General features: G+C 31.1%; 1 protein-coding gene across 1 annotated transcript; it reads left to right on the top strand.

The window, feature by feature from the left end:
- Positions 1-6,954: 6,954 nt before the first annotated feature.
- Positions 6,955-13,384, top strand: LOC139840119 (transcription factor EMB1444-like). The gene is made up of 11 exons (XM_071830346.1): positions 6,955-7,086; positions 7,351-7,880; positions 9,435-9,629; positions 9,755-9,845; positions 9,948-9,989; positions 10,425-10,484; positions 10,590-11,531; positions 11,920-12,021; positions 12,103-12,252; positions 12,643-12,768; positions 13,080-13,384. The coding sequence occupies exons 2-11, from the start codon at positions 7,783-7,785 to the stop codon at positions 13,167-13,169; spliced, it is 1,896 nt and encodes a 631-aa protein (XP_071686447.1). The 5' UTR covers positions 6,955-7,086; positions 7,351-7,782; the 3' UTR covers positions 13,170-13,384.
- Positions 13,385-14,516: the final 1,132 nt, after the last annotated feature.

Genomic DNA, 14,516 nt, shown 5'->3' with positions numbered 1-14,516 from the left:
CCTAAAACTGACCCCATGTGAAAGGACCATTATGCCCCTCATTAAACTTCGATTAAAACAAGGAATCTGTCGACAGTAAGTCGCGCGGCGCGCGCCCTCAACATGGCGCAGCACTCCATTTGCCAGGTCAATCTTTCTTTGTAGTTTTTAATTACACAACACTTCACACACCATGCACATCTTATTTACACTTTTGTACAATAATTATTTGGGTCTTACATCGGGTTGCCTCGGTATGCGTGCAACCTGATATCAAATTTCTGGGTTCACTTTTGCGTGCGCATCGAAAAATTAACAAGTTTAGGCTTTTGAATCACGTCATTTGCAATTTTCTTGAATTAGTTATGAATTTTTGAAATCTTATAAAAATATATTACTTGTAAAAGTGCTGAAGCAGAAAGTGTGTTTTATCAAAATCTTTTCGATCACCGTGATCATTTCAATGCGAATGGGTTTCTGAAACAAATCATGTTGTAACTTTGTAGTAAGGAGAGGCTCTCGGCTCTGCCCTTTTATCAAACTGAGGTCTGTAGATTTTTACAAAAATAGTCAAAGTAGGTCACTTGGTCATATTTATACTTTTTCTGAAATGCTGAAAATCAGAAACTTAAAGTGTCAAAACCACTTCGATCGCTACACCTTTCCTAAGTCGAATTAACTTTTCATGATTTTTGTGAAATATATATGATGCAAAAAGAAACTCCTGTAATTGGCCGTTGGTCAATTCGAGGACTAATTATTTTTCTAAAAATCACAAAAGTCGGTCACTTAGTCATTTTTACATGTTTTCCGGAAAGCTAAAAGAAAATCATTGAAATGTCAAAATTGTGTCAGTCGTTGCGATTTTCTTAGGTCGAGTTAACCTTTGTGAATTTTTCTGTAGAGTATTTGTTGTAAAAAGAAACTCTAAGCATTGGCCGATTGTCAAATTGAAACCTGCTGATTTTTCTAGAAAATAACGAAGTAGGCAGTTTAGTCATTTTTGTAAAATTTTAAGTTTTGTATTTTAATCAAGTATATTAACTACCGGGACCTATACTATAGCAATATCATTATAATACGAGTGTGTATGAGCTTTAAAGATCATGTTTGGGTCATGTTGACTTTTAATGTTGATTGTTGACTTTTTGAAGTTGACCGTTGACCGCGATTGTTGATTTTCTAAATAAAACTTTTTGAATTAACTTAGAATAAAATAATATCTCTTAAAATTATCTAATACTTAGGTTATAAAAATTAATATATTTTTTTGTCATTTAAAACTTATGATTTGTATTTAATAAATCTTTTAATTTAATACTTATGTTATATAATTTAATTATGTCAATAATTAAACTTATGATAACTAATAATTTAATTATTAATAATAAAAATTATGTTAATGATAATTAAATATAAAATACTTATGACTTAAATTAATTAAATACTAATGATATAATTTAATTTAATTATTAAATGTTTATGGAATTTAATAATATATTTGAATAATTATGATATAATAATTTAATTAAAACTTATGTTATGATTAATATTCTAATATTAATTAATATACTTATACTATAATTAATAACTCATTCATAATTAAAAATACTAATAATATAATTAATATTTAATTATTAATTAAGTACTTATGATATATCTACTATTTCATTAAGCTTATGATAAATTAATTAAATTAATCTAATTTGATTAAACTTATAATATATCGAAATAAATACTTATTCAAACTTTTCGTCACATAATTCCAAAGGCATTTCAAGCACTAGGACTATCATGCATTGACCTGACCTAAGTTAGACTTTTACTTACTTACTTTCGTAATTAGGTTGGAGTCTTTGATCATCCGTGATCATTTTATCTTGTGCTTGTTGGATTACTATCTACTTTGCACCCTAAGGTAAGTTATAGTCCCACCTTTTTCTACTGTTTTAAATCTTTTTGGGATGAGAATACATGCTTTTTGTTTTACATATTAGACACAAGTAATCAAAAATGATAAATTATTCATTTGTGAGTTGAACAAAAATATACCTTAGCTTGGTAACTTGTAGCTACGGGCTCTGTACCGTAGGCGCGAATCCTATTGATAGATCTATCGGGCCTGACCGCCCCATTCCTTCCTAGTCATGCTAGTTTTCAAGGGAATGTATAGTCCTTCGTAGAAGATACACCTGTTCAGTGTATGATCCATAAAAGGGTAGATAAATCGAGTTAAGTTGGGTTACTAGGTGCTCACGGGATAAATGTAATAATATTTTTAAGACGTTTCTCAACATTAAATCTTGGGGTCTAATGATATTCAAGTTGTTTATTAAACCTATATCTCACCAACATTTTTATGTTGACAGTTTACTCGCATGTTTTATTCTCAGGTACATAAGTAATATGATTATTTGCTTCCGTTGGATAGAGTCTGCATATTGTGTCACAGATTTTATTTAAACAATTATTGCTGTTGCATTCACTTTTCATACATTTTATTATTATGGTTATAGGTCGACTTTTTGGTCAATATTTGTTAAGTTTGGTTTGACTTTAAAACATTTAAAATGTTTGATTTCCTTTTTGGGTAATCTCTTTCAATAAATGAATGCAATGGTTGTTTAAAAATGTTCATATAGAGTTTTCGATCAAGGTTATGGGACCAAGTAAACGTTGATCGTCAAGGTTAATTTGACGGGATGTTTCAGAAGCTTAAAGGAGTAATAAGGAACCCGAAACTCTAATCAATTCTATCTATGAATGCTTCTTGTTAACGTTCGTTAGCTTCAGGGACGGCACACACGGGTAATCGGTCACGAATAGCCTACATTATAACACTTTTTAAAAGTATATGACCTACAATGGTATTTTTTGGGTATATAGCCTACATTGGAACAAAAATAAAATTATATAGCTATTTGGTCACCTTAACCCAAAAATCATACTACGACTAAAAAATCAACGTGGAATTATCAATTATTTCTTTTTATTAACGTTTGAACTTTTATTCTATTCAGTCTTTTATAATAGTTAATTTTTTTATTACTACAATTTTCTTCAACTTAATGTTTTGCATTAATTTGTTTCGTTTACACATTTTTTGTCGATTATATTGATGTACTCATAAATAATATAATATTTCTAATTTTTACTGACGAAATTCGCAAATTTTATGGGTTTTAGATCATCTTTATCTCGGCGTGCTGGCAGTCAAAATACACCCAACACGCCGCCGGGCACGGTGTAACGAGGCATGTTGGGGGTTGGGGATGGCGCGTGCTTCAACTCAACACATGAACAATTTGGTCCGTGTTGCTTGATCCGTCGACGTGGCTCTTCTTGATTGGTGGGTATTGTGTAGATTTGAAGTGTTTAATCTATATTATTTTTTGTAATTGCTGGATGTAAATTGAGAAAATAAAGGGTTGGAGATAAAGATGGTATGAGAAAGAAGAAGGTGAGAAAGAAGGGTGAGAAAGAAGAATGGTGAAGGGTAGGTAATATACGGAGTAAATAAATTTATATAAAATAATATAAATAATTGCTGAGGATGTGTAGATAATGGGGGATGATTCTCACACACACTTTTTTGATCCTCACACACCTATTTTAACATTTTGCTCTTCTAATAATATTCAATTGGTGTGTGAGGATCAAAAAAGTGTGTGTGAGAATCATCCCCCGTAGATAATATACGGAGTAATTTATTCAATAATATAAAATACATAATTATAATAAATAATAATACTCCCTAAATAGATTTAAGTTTAAAATCAAAATAATATAAATTTTATTACATGTGTTAAATTATATATTTTAGTTGTTATTATAATTTCAAAATAATTAATAATAATTAATTAAACAAAATAAATCAAATGCAAGAAAAATGAAAAGGAATTAAAAAATACCCTCAACACGCCACTCAGCACGCCACCCATTACCCAGCAGTCTGGCAGCACGCTCATCAAGCACCCCGCCCCCACCCAGCAACACGCCAACACGCCCTTCAGGGATAAAGATGGTCTTAAGCTAGTTGCAAGTTATTAAAGAAGATAATAACAAGAAAGAAACAAATTTTTAATCATGCATTGTAAAAAAAACTCAAGGGTAGCAATTGATCTTTTTCAAAGGTAACATTTTTTTTTTTGGCATTCGATGTGTAATGCAGGCTTTTTATAAATAAGTCAAACGAATAAAAAATGGGTACTATTATTGAGGGAGGTTGGTTATAAAAATACTAAATTATTGAATATATAAGAGGTTAGGTTCTTGTAAACAATAAACAAGCGACCGCCCCTACCTACTACGTCAAGTCGATAATAACCTTTATATATAGTAACATTCAAGTATTTCAGTAAACTTTATTACGTGGTAACATTTACAGTAATTAGTTACTGGTATATATAATTAAATTTTATTTTTATTAAGTTATTGTATTCATATTAATATATTATAAAACAAACATGTTAGAGATTTTGGTTTAAATGTAACATCAACCTTCAAGCTATTATGCAAATTAAAGAAAACAATGTTACAAATTTATAATTTATATTGAAAGTAATCAAGAATCTCTCTATCATTGATAATGCTCTGCTTAAATAATACGGAGTACTAGTAATAGTTACTATTCTACACATTAAACAAATACTCTGTCTCAAAATAAAAATTAATCTTATATATAGTTAAAAGTTTAAACGAGAATCAGGGGCGGATCTATGTAGGGTTCGGGGTGCGCCTGCCTCAGTGGATTTTCAATTTTTAGTGCAAATTTTTTTGAGTTTTCGATTTTGCCCTTGGTGGAATTTTTCTACCACAAACCCTTCATATTTTGCCCAAAACCATCGTATATTGCTCAAAATCTTCAAATTTTGCTATAAAAAAATTTATATTTTGCCCCAAAACCTCTATGTTTTGCCAAAAAAATCCATACATTTAAAAAAAAAATTCGCCCCTGGTGAAAAAACATTTCTCGGTCCGCCACTGACGAGAACCACAAAAAGTGCGAGAACTTTTAATTTACAAAGATTTTCAAATATGAATAAATTGAATCACCCATGAACATTGATGGTGAATAAGAATAAACATAAAATAGTTTGAAAAAACTTATATTTTACCTATATAATAAAATCTATAGTTTCTCGTTCACATGTGCATATTTGTTTACGAACATGTTAATAAATTCATATAATTAACAACTTAACATGTAATTTGTGGTAATAAACATATATTTGTTAATAATATGAACATTAATTAACATTTGCATGTAATTTGTTACATTTAAATGTGTAAAAACTATGAATTCAAAAAGTTATCGCAGTTATCGTCTTTTTGTGGTTCTCGTTTGAACCTGCCCATATATAAAAATAATTATCTAATTGCAAAAAAAATATGAATTAACTATTCAATATCTCATTTTGCCCTCATTCATTACTCTCAAGTAGTCATTTCAAAATTAAATTCACTTAAACTTACTTGAATATAATGGTTAATCCAACTTATATTAAATTTAACAGAAATTGTGTGGAGACATTTAAAATAAAATGTATGAGTAATAATAATAAATGTTATTATAAATTTTAGTAAATTAATTTTTTGTGGTATGATATAAGAGAGTACATTAGAAAAAAAAAGTCATTTGAGTTTATATATTTTTTTAATCGCAACTCACATCCAACATAATTTATTCACGAATATACTCATGAAAGGACTTAAATTTTCAACCTCTTTAGTTGAAAGACTACTTAAATAATGTCAGGCTATATGACCTTTGGTTATATGAGTGTATATGTACTTTTTAAAAAAAAATTGAGATAATAAAACACTCTATATTTTCATAATTCGCATTCACCAATTATTTCTTGATATATATGAAGGAAAAAATATAATAATAATAATAATAATAATAATAATAATAATAATAATAATAATAATAATAATAATAATAATAATATTCTAAAAAACAAGGCTATATGGGAATTGAACATTAGTTTATATATTAGCAAGCATCCAACCACCACGCTAAGTGGTATAAATAAAAACAAAAATAATAATAATAATAATAATTTTTAATTTTAATAATACGTAGTAATTAATAATTAATAATAATAATAATTAGTAATAATAATAACAACAATAATAATAATAATAATAATAATAATCTATAGTTAATATTAAATCTCTAAAATGATGATGTCATAAATAAATATTTTTTAAGCATAAAAATAATTTAAAATAAAAAAAAAATTTAAACAACTTTGATGATGTCATTATTTTATATTAAATTTAATTAAAAAAATAATATTAAATCTTTTATAAAAGGAAATACTAATCTTTAACATAACACCAACACATTTACAAATTTTAAAGCATATTGTATAACTTTTATATAATAATTATATTTTAATTTTCTAAAAAAAAATTTAAAGGCATTTATTATTACTAATAATTATTATTAAAAATATAAATACTCAACTTTGAGGAAACTTTATTATTATTATTATTTATTTTGTCTCATAATAATTATAATAATTATATTATTAATATTTAAATATGGATTCCCTTTACGATATTAATCACATTACATATGTATGCGAAAATACATGTCTCTGTATATTTGTAAAAACAACGACAAGTTTCTTAGTCGAACGGGTCATTAAAATAAATGACTTTAGCATTTACATTCAGTTAATACCTAAAACATGTCATTAAATTGTTTCATTTAAACAAACCCGTAATTTTAGGGGTCATTTCACTAGTAATAATAATAATATATAATATATGTTGGTAATTACTTATTGATTATTGAATAGCCAAAGGGCCAAAGATAAAAAAAAATCCTAATTTATTTATTTATTTATTTATTTATTTATTTCATATTTATACGAGTACTTATTAAAAACCCCAACTATTTTCTTCATTACCTTCTTCCTTTCCCTTTTTATTTTCTGAAAAGCCCTGTTCTTCCTTTTTCATTTTGTCTTTTTAAGAAATAAAATTCAGTTGTTAATACAGCTGCTCTTTGATGCCACTTTTGTATCTATCCACAACAATTATGGAAGCTACTGAACTCGAACTTATTTACACTTTCTAAATCTACACTTCCTGGTACCTTCCTTTTTCTTTTTTCATGCTTCCACCTTCAATTTATTTTGCCCTAGGGTTTGATACATATACATTAAATCAATTTAACTGCTACTGTAGTATTCAAAGCAACTAGTTGTATGATCATGTTGTAGATTATACAGCTTTTAATCACTATATACAGTGCAGGAAAATCAATGATGATGAAATGCCTAAATTTTGTACATAAATACTGTGATAATTCATCTGAAATCTATTCAACTTACTTTATTTTGTGTATTATTGCAGGTTTGCTTGTTCGTTTTCATTCAAAAAATTTGTGCTATTTTTTGAGCTATATAGGACTATAGTATACAGTTGATCAGTTATACATATTGGTGGAGCTGATTTGTAGTTGATGGAAGGGCTACTAAGTAAGATCCAAATCGAATTGACTGCTTGCTTGTTTCACATAGTATCGTATTGAAACCCAATATTACATAGTACTTGTTTGTGGTGATCTGTGTGTTAGATAAGTGAAAAGGTTGTTTATCAGATATGCGCAGTTCCTTAATGGTTTCATCAGGGCCTCCAATAAAGAAACGGTCTGGTTTACGGATTAAACAAGCAGGACGAGGTTCATATAGGGCTAGTTAGTTGTGTTCGTGTACTTAGATTGTTTTGATCCAAATATATATTTTCTGTACTTGGCGATCGAGTTTTTAGTATTGAATAATTAAGATGGGAACTACAACGTTAAGAGGGTTCCTACAGAGTCTTTGCGACAGTTCTTGCTGGAATTATGCTGTGTTTTGGAAGCTTCAACAACATAACCAAATGTATGTCCTTCTTTTCATCTTTCATAGCTAATAATTTGATTACAATTGTCTCCGCAATCTCTTTTTGTGGCATGTTCTTATACGATAGATAGTTGTAGACTTGTAGTTGATAGTTATTTTTGTTGAGATGATTACAATTATAATATGCTATCAGTTTGTTTGTTCAATTATGGGTTATGTTATGAAGTTTCTTATTCAAACTAACCATACACCTGCTCAAGAAGCCAAGCCTTGTTAAACTTCCCAATCGTTGAATTTAAGTAATATGTTTGGGTTGAAAATGCTACTCCGTATTACATTATTGAGTGGGTCACAAAAGTGGTCCTTCTAGAGTAGTAGTTGATAACTTGGACTTTTTGTTTTTAAAGAAATTGGGACAAATGTAAGATCGTCAAAACTTATTTATTTCATAATAAGAAATTTGTATCGTCATTTTGTCTTTCTAATTTACTGTTCTATGCACATAAGCCACATTACATAACATGTCCCAACATATATACCTGTCCATATATACCTGCGTATGCTCACCACTTAATATTTTTCAACGTATTTAATCTTTGACGTTGATATGTATTCTGACATAAGGTGCGTATGGGGTATGTATTTGGGTGCGTTTTAATTGTTGAAACTAGAGAGTTGATTCAGGATAATAGTCACTATAGCGATAGCCGGTGTTAAAATTTCTTTTTTGGTAGAGACCAAAAGTGAAGGTTGACAAGTATTCTTGGACCACTTTTAATTCACTTTAGCATTATTTCTGTTACTCATTTTGGTCCATTATGTATGGAATCTTTCTTATTATATTCAGATGCATCACTTTTCATATTTTTTATTAAACAAGATAACGTATTTAAATGGCCCAACTTGGATCAATATGGGGTATACTGATATAGCATCCAAGGTTGCAAACGACGCGAGGCAAAGATGAGTTTTTCATGACCTTAAAGATCAAGTCAGTTGAGATGGGGTCGAGACAGACGTTGACTCTTAAATAAAATTACAATAAAATAATATTTCAAACATAAACATGTCAAACAATATTTTGAAAATAAGTACTTCACAAATAAGATGATGTGGTGTTACTAAAAATAATATATACATTTTTATAATGTTTTCTGTAATTACAGTATTTATTATTATATCTTTAAGGGATATATGTAAGTAGTTGTTTTTCCAAATTAATTTCTAGATGGGCTTAGGATTCAACAAGCCAGACAAAAAGTCAACTTTTGACCGTCATTGACTGACTTATTCCCGACTTTGACATGACTCTTAGCGTTGACCGACTAACTAGACGTTTTTGGGCGAAACGGGAAGGGTTAATCACAGAACCACCGCAAAGGCCATCGCAACGGCCGCCACAACCTTCATTTGCAATCATGATAGCATAAAATTAGTAAAGGAGTTTAGCTAAAAGGAAACAGGTTATCTACTAAATGGAAAAATATTCTTAGATGTTTTTAATAGTGATGTTCCGCCATTATGTTGTCTTATTATGTGAAAGTATCGGCTACTTAAACATCAGCATATAATACTACATTTATATAACTATAGGGTTTTGACGTGGGAAGATGGATACGTTGGCACCTCGAAAGCTGACGATTCTGTCGAAAACCTATTGGTTGAGCCTAGCTTCGGAGGCATAGAAGAAACATCCTCATGCAATATATATAACAGAGCCTTGGGTGGTGATGCGGTTGAATTAGCAGTTGCTTTTATGTCAACCTTTCAGTATGCGTTGGGTGATGGGTAATTCCTTTTTTATCTTTTTATTGTATGCATTATGTGTGTATGAAATTGTTAAAAGCAATAAATTGTTGGACATAACTGTCCCTTTGGTGGTTAAATTAATATCATTATTTCAACAACTGTAGGGTTATTGGTGATGTGGCATATACGGGGTATTGTCGCTGGCTTTTTGCAGATTTGAAATCATTGGGGGAATTTGAGACATCAGTTTCTGAGGTGAGTTTTAAATGATATATGCATTAAAAAAATTTAGTCGCGTAATATGTTTTCATGAACATAAGAAGCAGGTGATTTACCATCTTATCATTCCATTGACAGCATGCAGATGAATGGTTAATTCAGTTTGCAGCAGGTGTCAAGGTATTCACTTCTAAATTTACTGATAATACTGGATGTGTTTTAAATTGTGTTTGTTTTGTATATTTGTATGTTTGTACTGGTGCTACAGTTCTGAGTAAAGGTGGCAATTTTGACCCACCTACTTGTGAATAGGTCAATTCTGGTTGTGTTATCTCTTATAGTTCAGAGGGTGATATAAAATTAATTATGTGACATGAGCCAAATGGGTTGAAGGTTGCCCAAAGAGCATTGACTATGCTTGAACCCTGTAAATCATTTTGTTAAATTGTTTTTGATTTTTCTTGAAAATAAATTTTTTTGTGAACATTTTTTATTACTGATTGACCAGAATCCATCTTGACCCATTACCTGAACCGCCCATTTTGTCGTCTCCAGTTCTGAGGATCCAAGTATCTTCAATTCTTGACTGTTAGTTTCTTGATTGCCATCATGCAGACTATTTTGCTGGTGCCCGTTATTCCACACGGAGTTTTACAGCTCGGTTCAATGGAAAGCGTATGTATTCCATGTCTGCCGTCAAGGATCTTTCTTTTTTTTTTTTTTTTTTTTTTTTTTTTTTGACATCGACTCTATTGATTAATTTTACTCTTAATTTTCTAGTTTCCTGAGGATGTACAGATGGCCAACTACATAAAAGATGAATTCTTCGCCCATCAAGATTTCATGACTTATTCCGATGCTTTTGCAATGAGTCACCAAATTACATCTCAATCATCATTATCATCGATGAATAATTTGGACGAGTTCCCATCATTTACGGTGAATGGGAACACAACTGACGTTTCAACAACCATTAATAACGATAACGTCAACTGTTTAAACCATGAAGCGTTAACCAAGAGTTTCATAACGCCGACATTTGATAACTGGTATTCATCTCATTTAACAGCAGCCCAGATGGGTGCCATTGAATTACCTGAACCGCTACATCAAGTAACTAATAGTATTAGTTATGATGTCATAGAAAGTGAGGATTGCACATTACTAAACTTCCCTAAAGAATGTGAGCTGCACAAAGCTCTCGGGCCCGCTTTCATGGGCAACACAGATGATTCTTTAAAGCATCTATCTGTTGATGAGTCATCATCTAGTGAAACCAATGCAGTAGCAAAAGTAGATTTGGGTGAGAATAATAACACCAACAATACCCAAACGAGTAGTGCAAGCTCACTTAGTAGTTCATTTGGTCAATTTAATGCTTTGGCAAAACAAAAAGATGTAAATGAAAAAAGTGGCGTTGAGGGAGATAATTCATTTCTTAGTAACAGTATTGCATCTGCAGTTTTTAGCAGAGTGAATAATCATAACGATAGTTCTTCTCCTTCGGGTATTTCGTATGAGGGTGTAGTTGATGAATTGACAATAGAAGGCGAGCAAAAAAGTTGGTACGATGTTTTGCATCAAAGTAAGGATTCGAAGCCAATTGCTGCTAGCAAAAGAAGGGGCAAACCTGTTGCTAAACATAAGCCTAGACCTCGAGACAGGCAATTGATCCAAGACCGGCTCAAGGACTTGCGAGAACTTGTTCCAGACGGTGCAAAAGTTAGTCATCCCAAACATCACTTACATTTTTATGTTCTTATTTATTTTGAATAACCATGGTATCTAGAGCGCCATTGGCTAGATTTGTCAATCGTGACCCATTTACTTATAAATGGGTCAAGTTGAATTGTGTTTTATCCAAATGTAATCATAATTAATATTACTAGACTATTACAATTACTATTGCTATTGCTATTTCTGTATTAGTCAAAAGACAGACAGATACGTGTTTGGGCACGTCAACTGAACTCTTTTTGATTTTTTACCTACAAATTTCTATTTTATATTCTTCTTTCATGTAAATAAAGTTATATTATATAATTTTGCCAACTTAGTTTGCAATTTAGTTAAATTGGTTAATTACTCACTTCTGTTATTTGAAATGCAGTTTAGCATTGATGGTCTGCTGGATCGGACTGTAAAACATATGCAGTTTCTTGAAAGTGTCAGTGATCGGGCTATCAAATTGAGGCAGTGTGTCCAAACCGAGGCATGTTTTTTTCGTATATAAAGCGTCGACTTAATTCTACGGTATTTCTAAAAAATTGAGTTGTCTTTACAAAACGTGCAGAAAGTAGGAAATAGTCCAAAGAACAGTAGAATAACTGAAGAGAAAAGTAGTCAACAAGGCGCAAGCTGGGCATTTGAACTAGGAAGCGATTTAAAAGTATGTCCGATACGCGTCGAAGATCTTCAAATCCCTGGCCACATGATCATAGAGGTTCGTATGGTCCCACTTTTTAATTAAGAATCGACACTCTTAATCATATCAGCTGATGAAAATACAGAAGTATTTTTATCCATTTTGAGTATACTGAAGTTATAAACAACTCATTCAACACCCAAAGTATAAAATTAACCCTCACCAGGTAAAGCTGTATACATCTTACATGGCACTTGGTTTGAAATGAGAGGTGTGTGGGCCCCTTTTCACCGTGGAAAAAAGCAAACGAATTGAAACTAAAAAGAAAAATTGGGATGCGAAATTACTAAAATACCCTGCATATACCACTGTGAATGTTACCTTTCACAGGGGCATTTTGGTAATTTAACATGGTGCAATATTAGTATAGTGAGTAATAATAACTAATTTGGGTAACTTTTGTAACAGATGATATGTGATGAGAGCATGCGATTCCTTGAGATAGCTGAGGTGATACATGGCCTGAACTTGACGATTTCTAATGGACTGATGGAGGAGCGTTCCGGAAACACATGGGCTCGTTACATTGTAGAGGCATGGACTTTAATTTGACTTTGTCTTTTTTATTTTTTCCCGTGGTCAAACTATGCTATGTGACACATTCAGTCCAACTAGCCTCGAGGTTACCTTTATCATGAAACAGACATGATATGCATTAGAATGTTGTTTGGGCGATTTTTCAACCTTAATCTTATTTACATGTTTTTTTTTCTGACTAGACAGAAACAAACAACATTTTCATGATTAAATGAGTTGAAATTGCCACCTCGGCTTTTTTGGACACAGTTTTAAAATATTACGAGTTTTTATCTGATTTCTAAGATCCGAAACATTTACGTATGCAGGCTCCAAAGGGATTTCACAGATTGGATATATTTTGGCCGTTAATGAAGCTTCTGCAGCAACAGCATAGTCCAATATGTAGCAAAATCTGATGCTATTGCAATGGTGATGTAAACTAAATTTCATAAGATTGATGTTATGCTTTTTGTTAATGATAAGCAGATAACCAGGACATCAATGTTAGTTTGTTTTGATATAATCTGTAGCATATATGAACCGTAGCTGCAACATAAACTTGTACATGGCCAAGCCTTTTGAAGTGCAACTGATAACTTTAGTACCTATTTGTGGAAATTGATGTTTATTCATGGCGTCTAATTATTTTTATTCTATATTTTTTTTTAATTTTTTAAAAACTTTTTCCTACTTAAAAGGCAGAGGTCCTCTCGGAAGCAATTTCTTTATCCGTCGAATAGAGAGAGGGATGACTTCCTCTACTTTTGAGAGTGTTTGACTCTGGGTAGAGAAATGACTTGTCTTTATTCTCGGATAGGGGAAAGATTGTCTACATCTCACCTCCCCCATACACCACTTATGTGGTATTGGGTTTTGTTGTTGTTGTTGTTGTTGTTGTTGTTGTTGATGTTATGTACTGTACTGTATGGTTTCTTCACTTGGTCTGTTTTCTTTTTTCCTTTGTTAGTATGTTTAGCTCTTGCATTTGTCAATAATTCATCTTTTCATTTACACAATTCTATCTCAAACAACATTCAAAATACAACTACACTACTTGATTCTGTCCTTTTTTTTTTTTTTTTTTTTTTTTTTTTTTTTTTTTTTTTTAACAAAAGACGGTAACTTTATGGTGGTTGGTGTCCTGACATCTAACAAGATATCTCAAGTTAAGACTTACTAACAAGATATCTCAAGTTAAGACTTGCAAGTTTATCTTCGGGAAAGGGTCAGAAACGGTTACGATATAACACTGTTAAACTACTTAATTCGTTAATACTGTTAAGGTATAACTTGGTTGAATGGCTTACGATTAGTTAATAATTTACAGATAACTTGAAAAATGAAAACCTTTTTTTTTTACTCGTTTAACCATAAACAATGTAGTCAATTAAATATAACATAATTTTTTGTTGATTGCATACGGAGTTTGTAAGTCATCATGTATATACAACATAAAAAAATGAGACTCGCAAATTGTCTCATTATACGTTTCAGGTCTGCTTTCATGCTTTCATGGTGTTGTGTTCCTACCTTTGGTTGCGGCTTGTGAGTTTCAAGGATACTTTTTTGGTATTCATTTGTCAGCCTCATTCCCTGTCGACGACCTTCAAGATTTGATCGGGTTTACTTTTGATGGTTTTACATCGGCATATGATGGCGAGTTTATGGTTTATACCCCTGGTTCGGATTTGGTTGCGATTTGCGGTGGATTTTGTCGTTTGGTTGCAATCTCCGAAGATGTATTTGTTTCGTTTTAAATAGAG

The sequence above is a fragment of the Rutidosis leptorrhynchoides genome, chromosome 4 (genome assembly GCF_046630445.1).
Source record: "Rutidosis leptorrhynchoides isolate AG116_Rl617_1_P2 chromosome 4, CSIRO_AGI_Rlap_v1, whole genome shotgun sequence".
NCBI lineage: Eukaryota > Viridiplantae > Streptophyta > Magnoliopsida > Asterales > Asteraceae > Rutidosis > Rutidosis leptorrhynchoides.
Note: the sequence above shows the minus strand (reverse complement) of the source record. Positions and strands in the feature narration are given on the sequence as shown.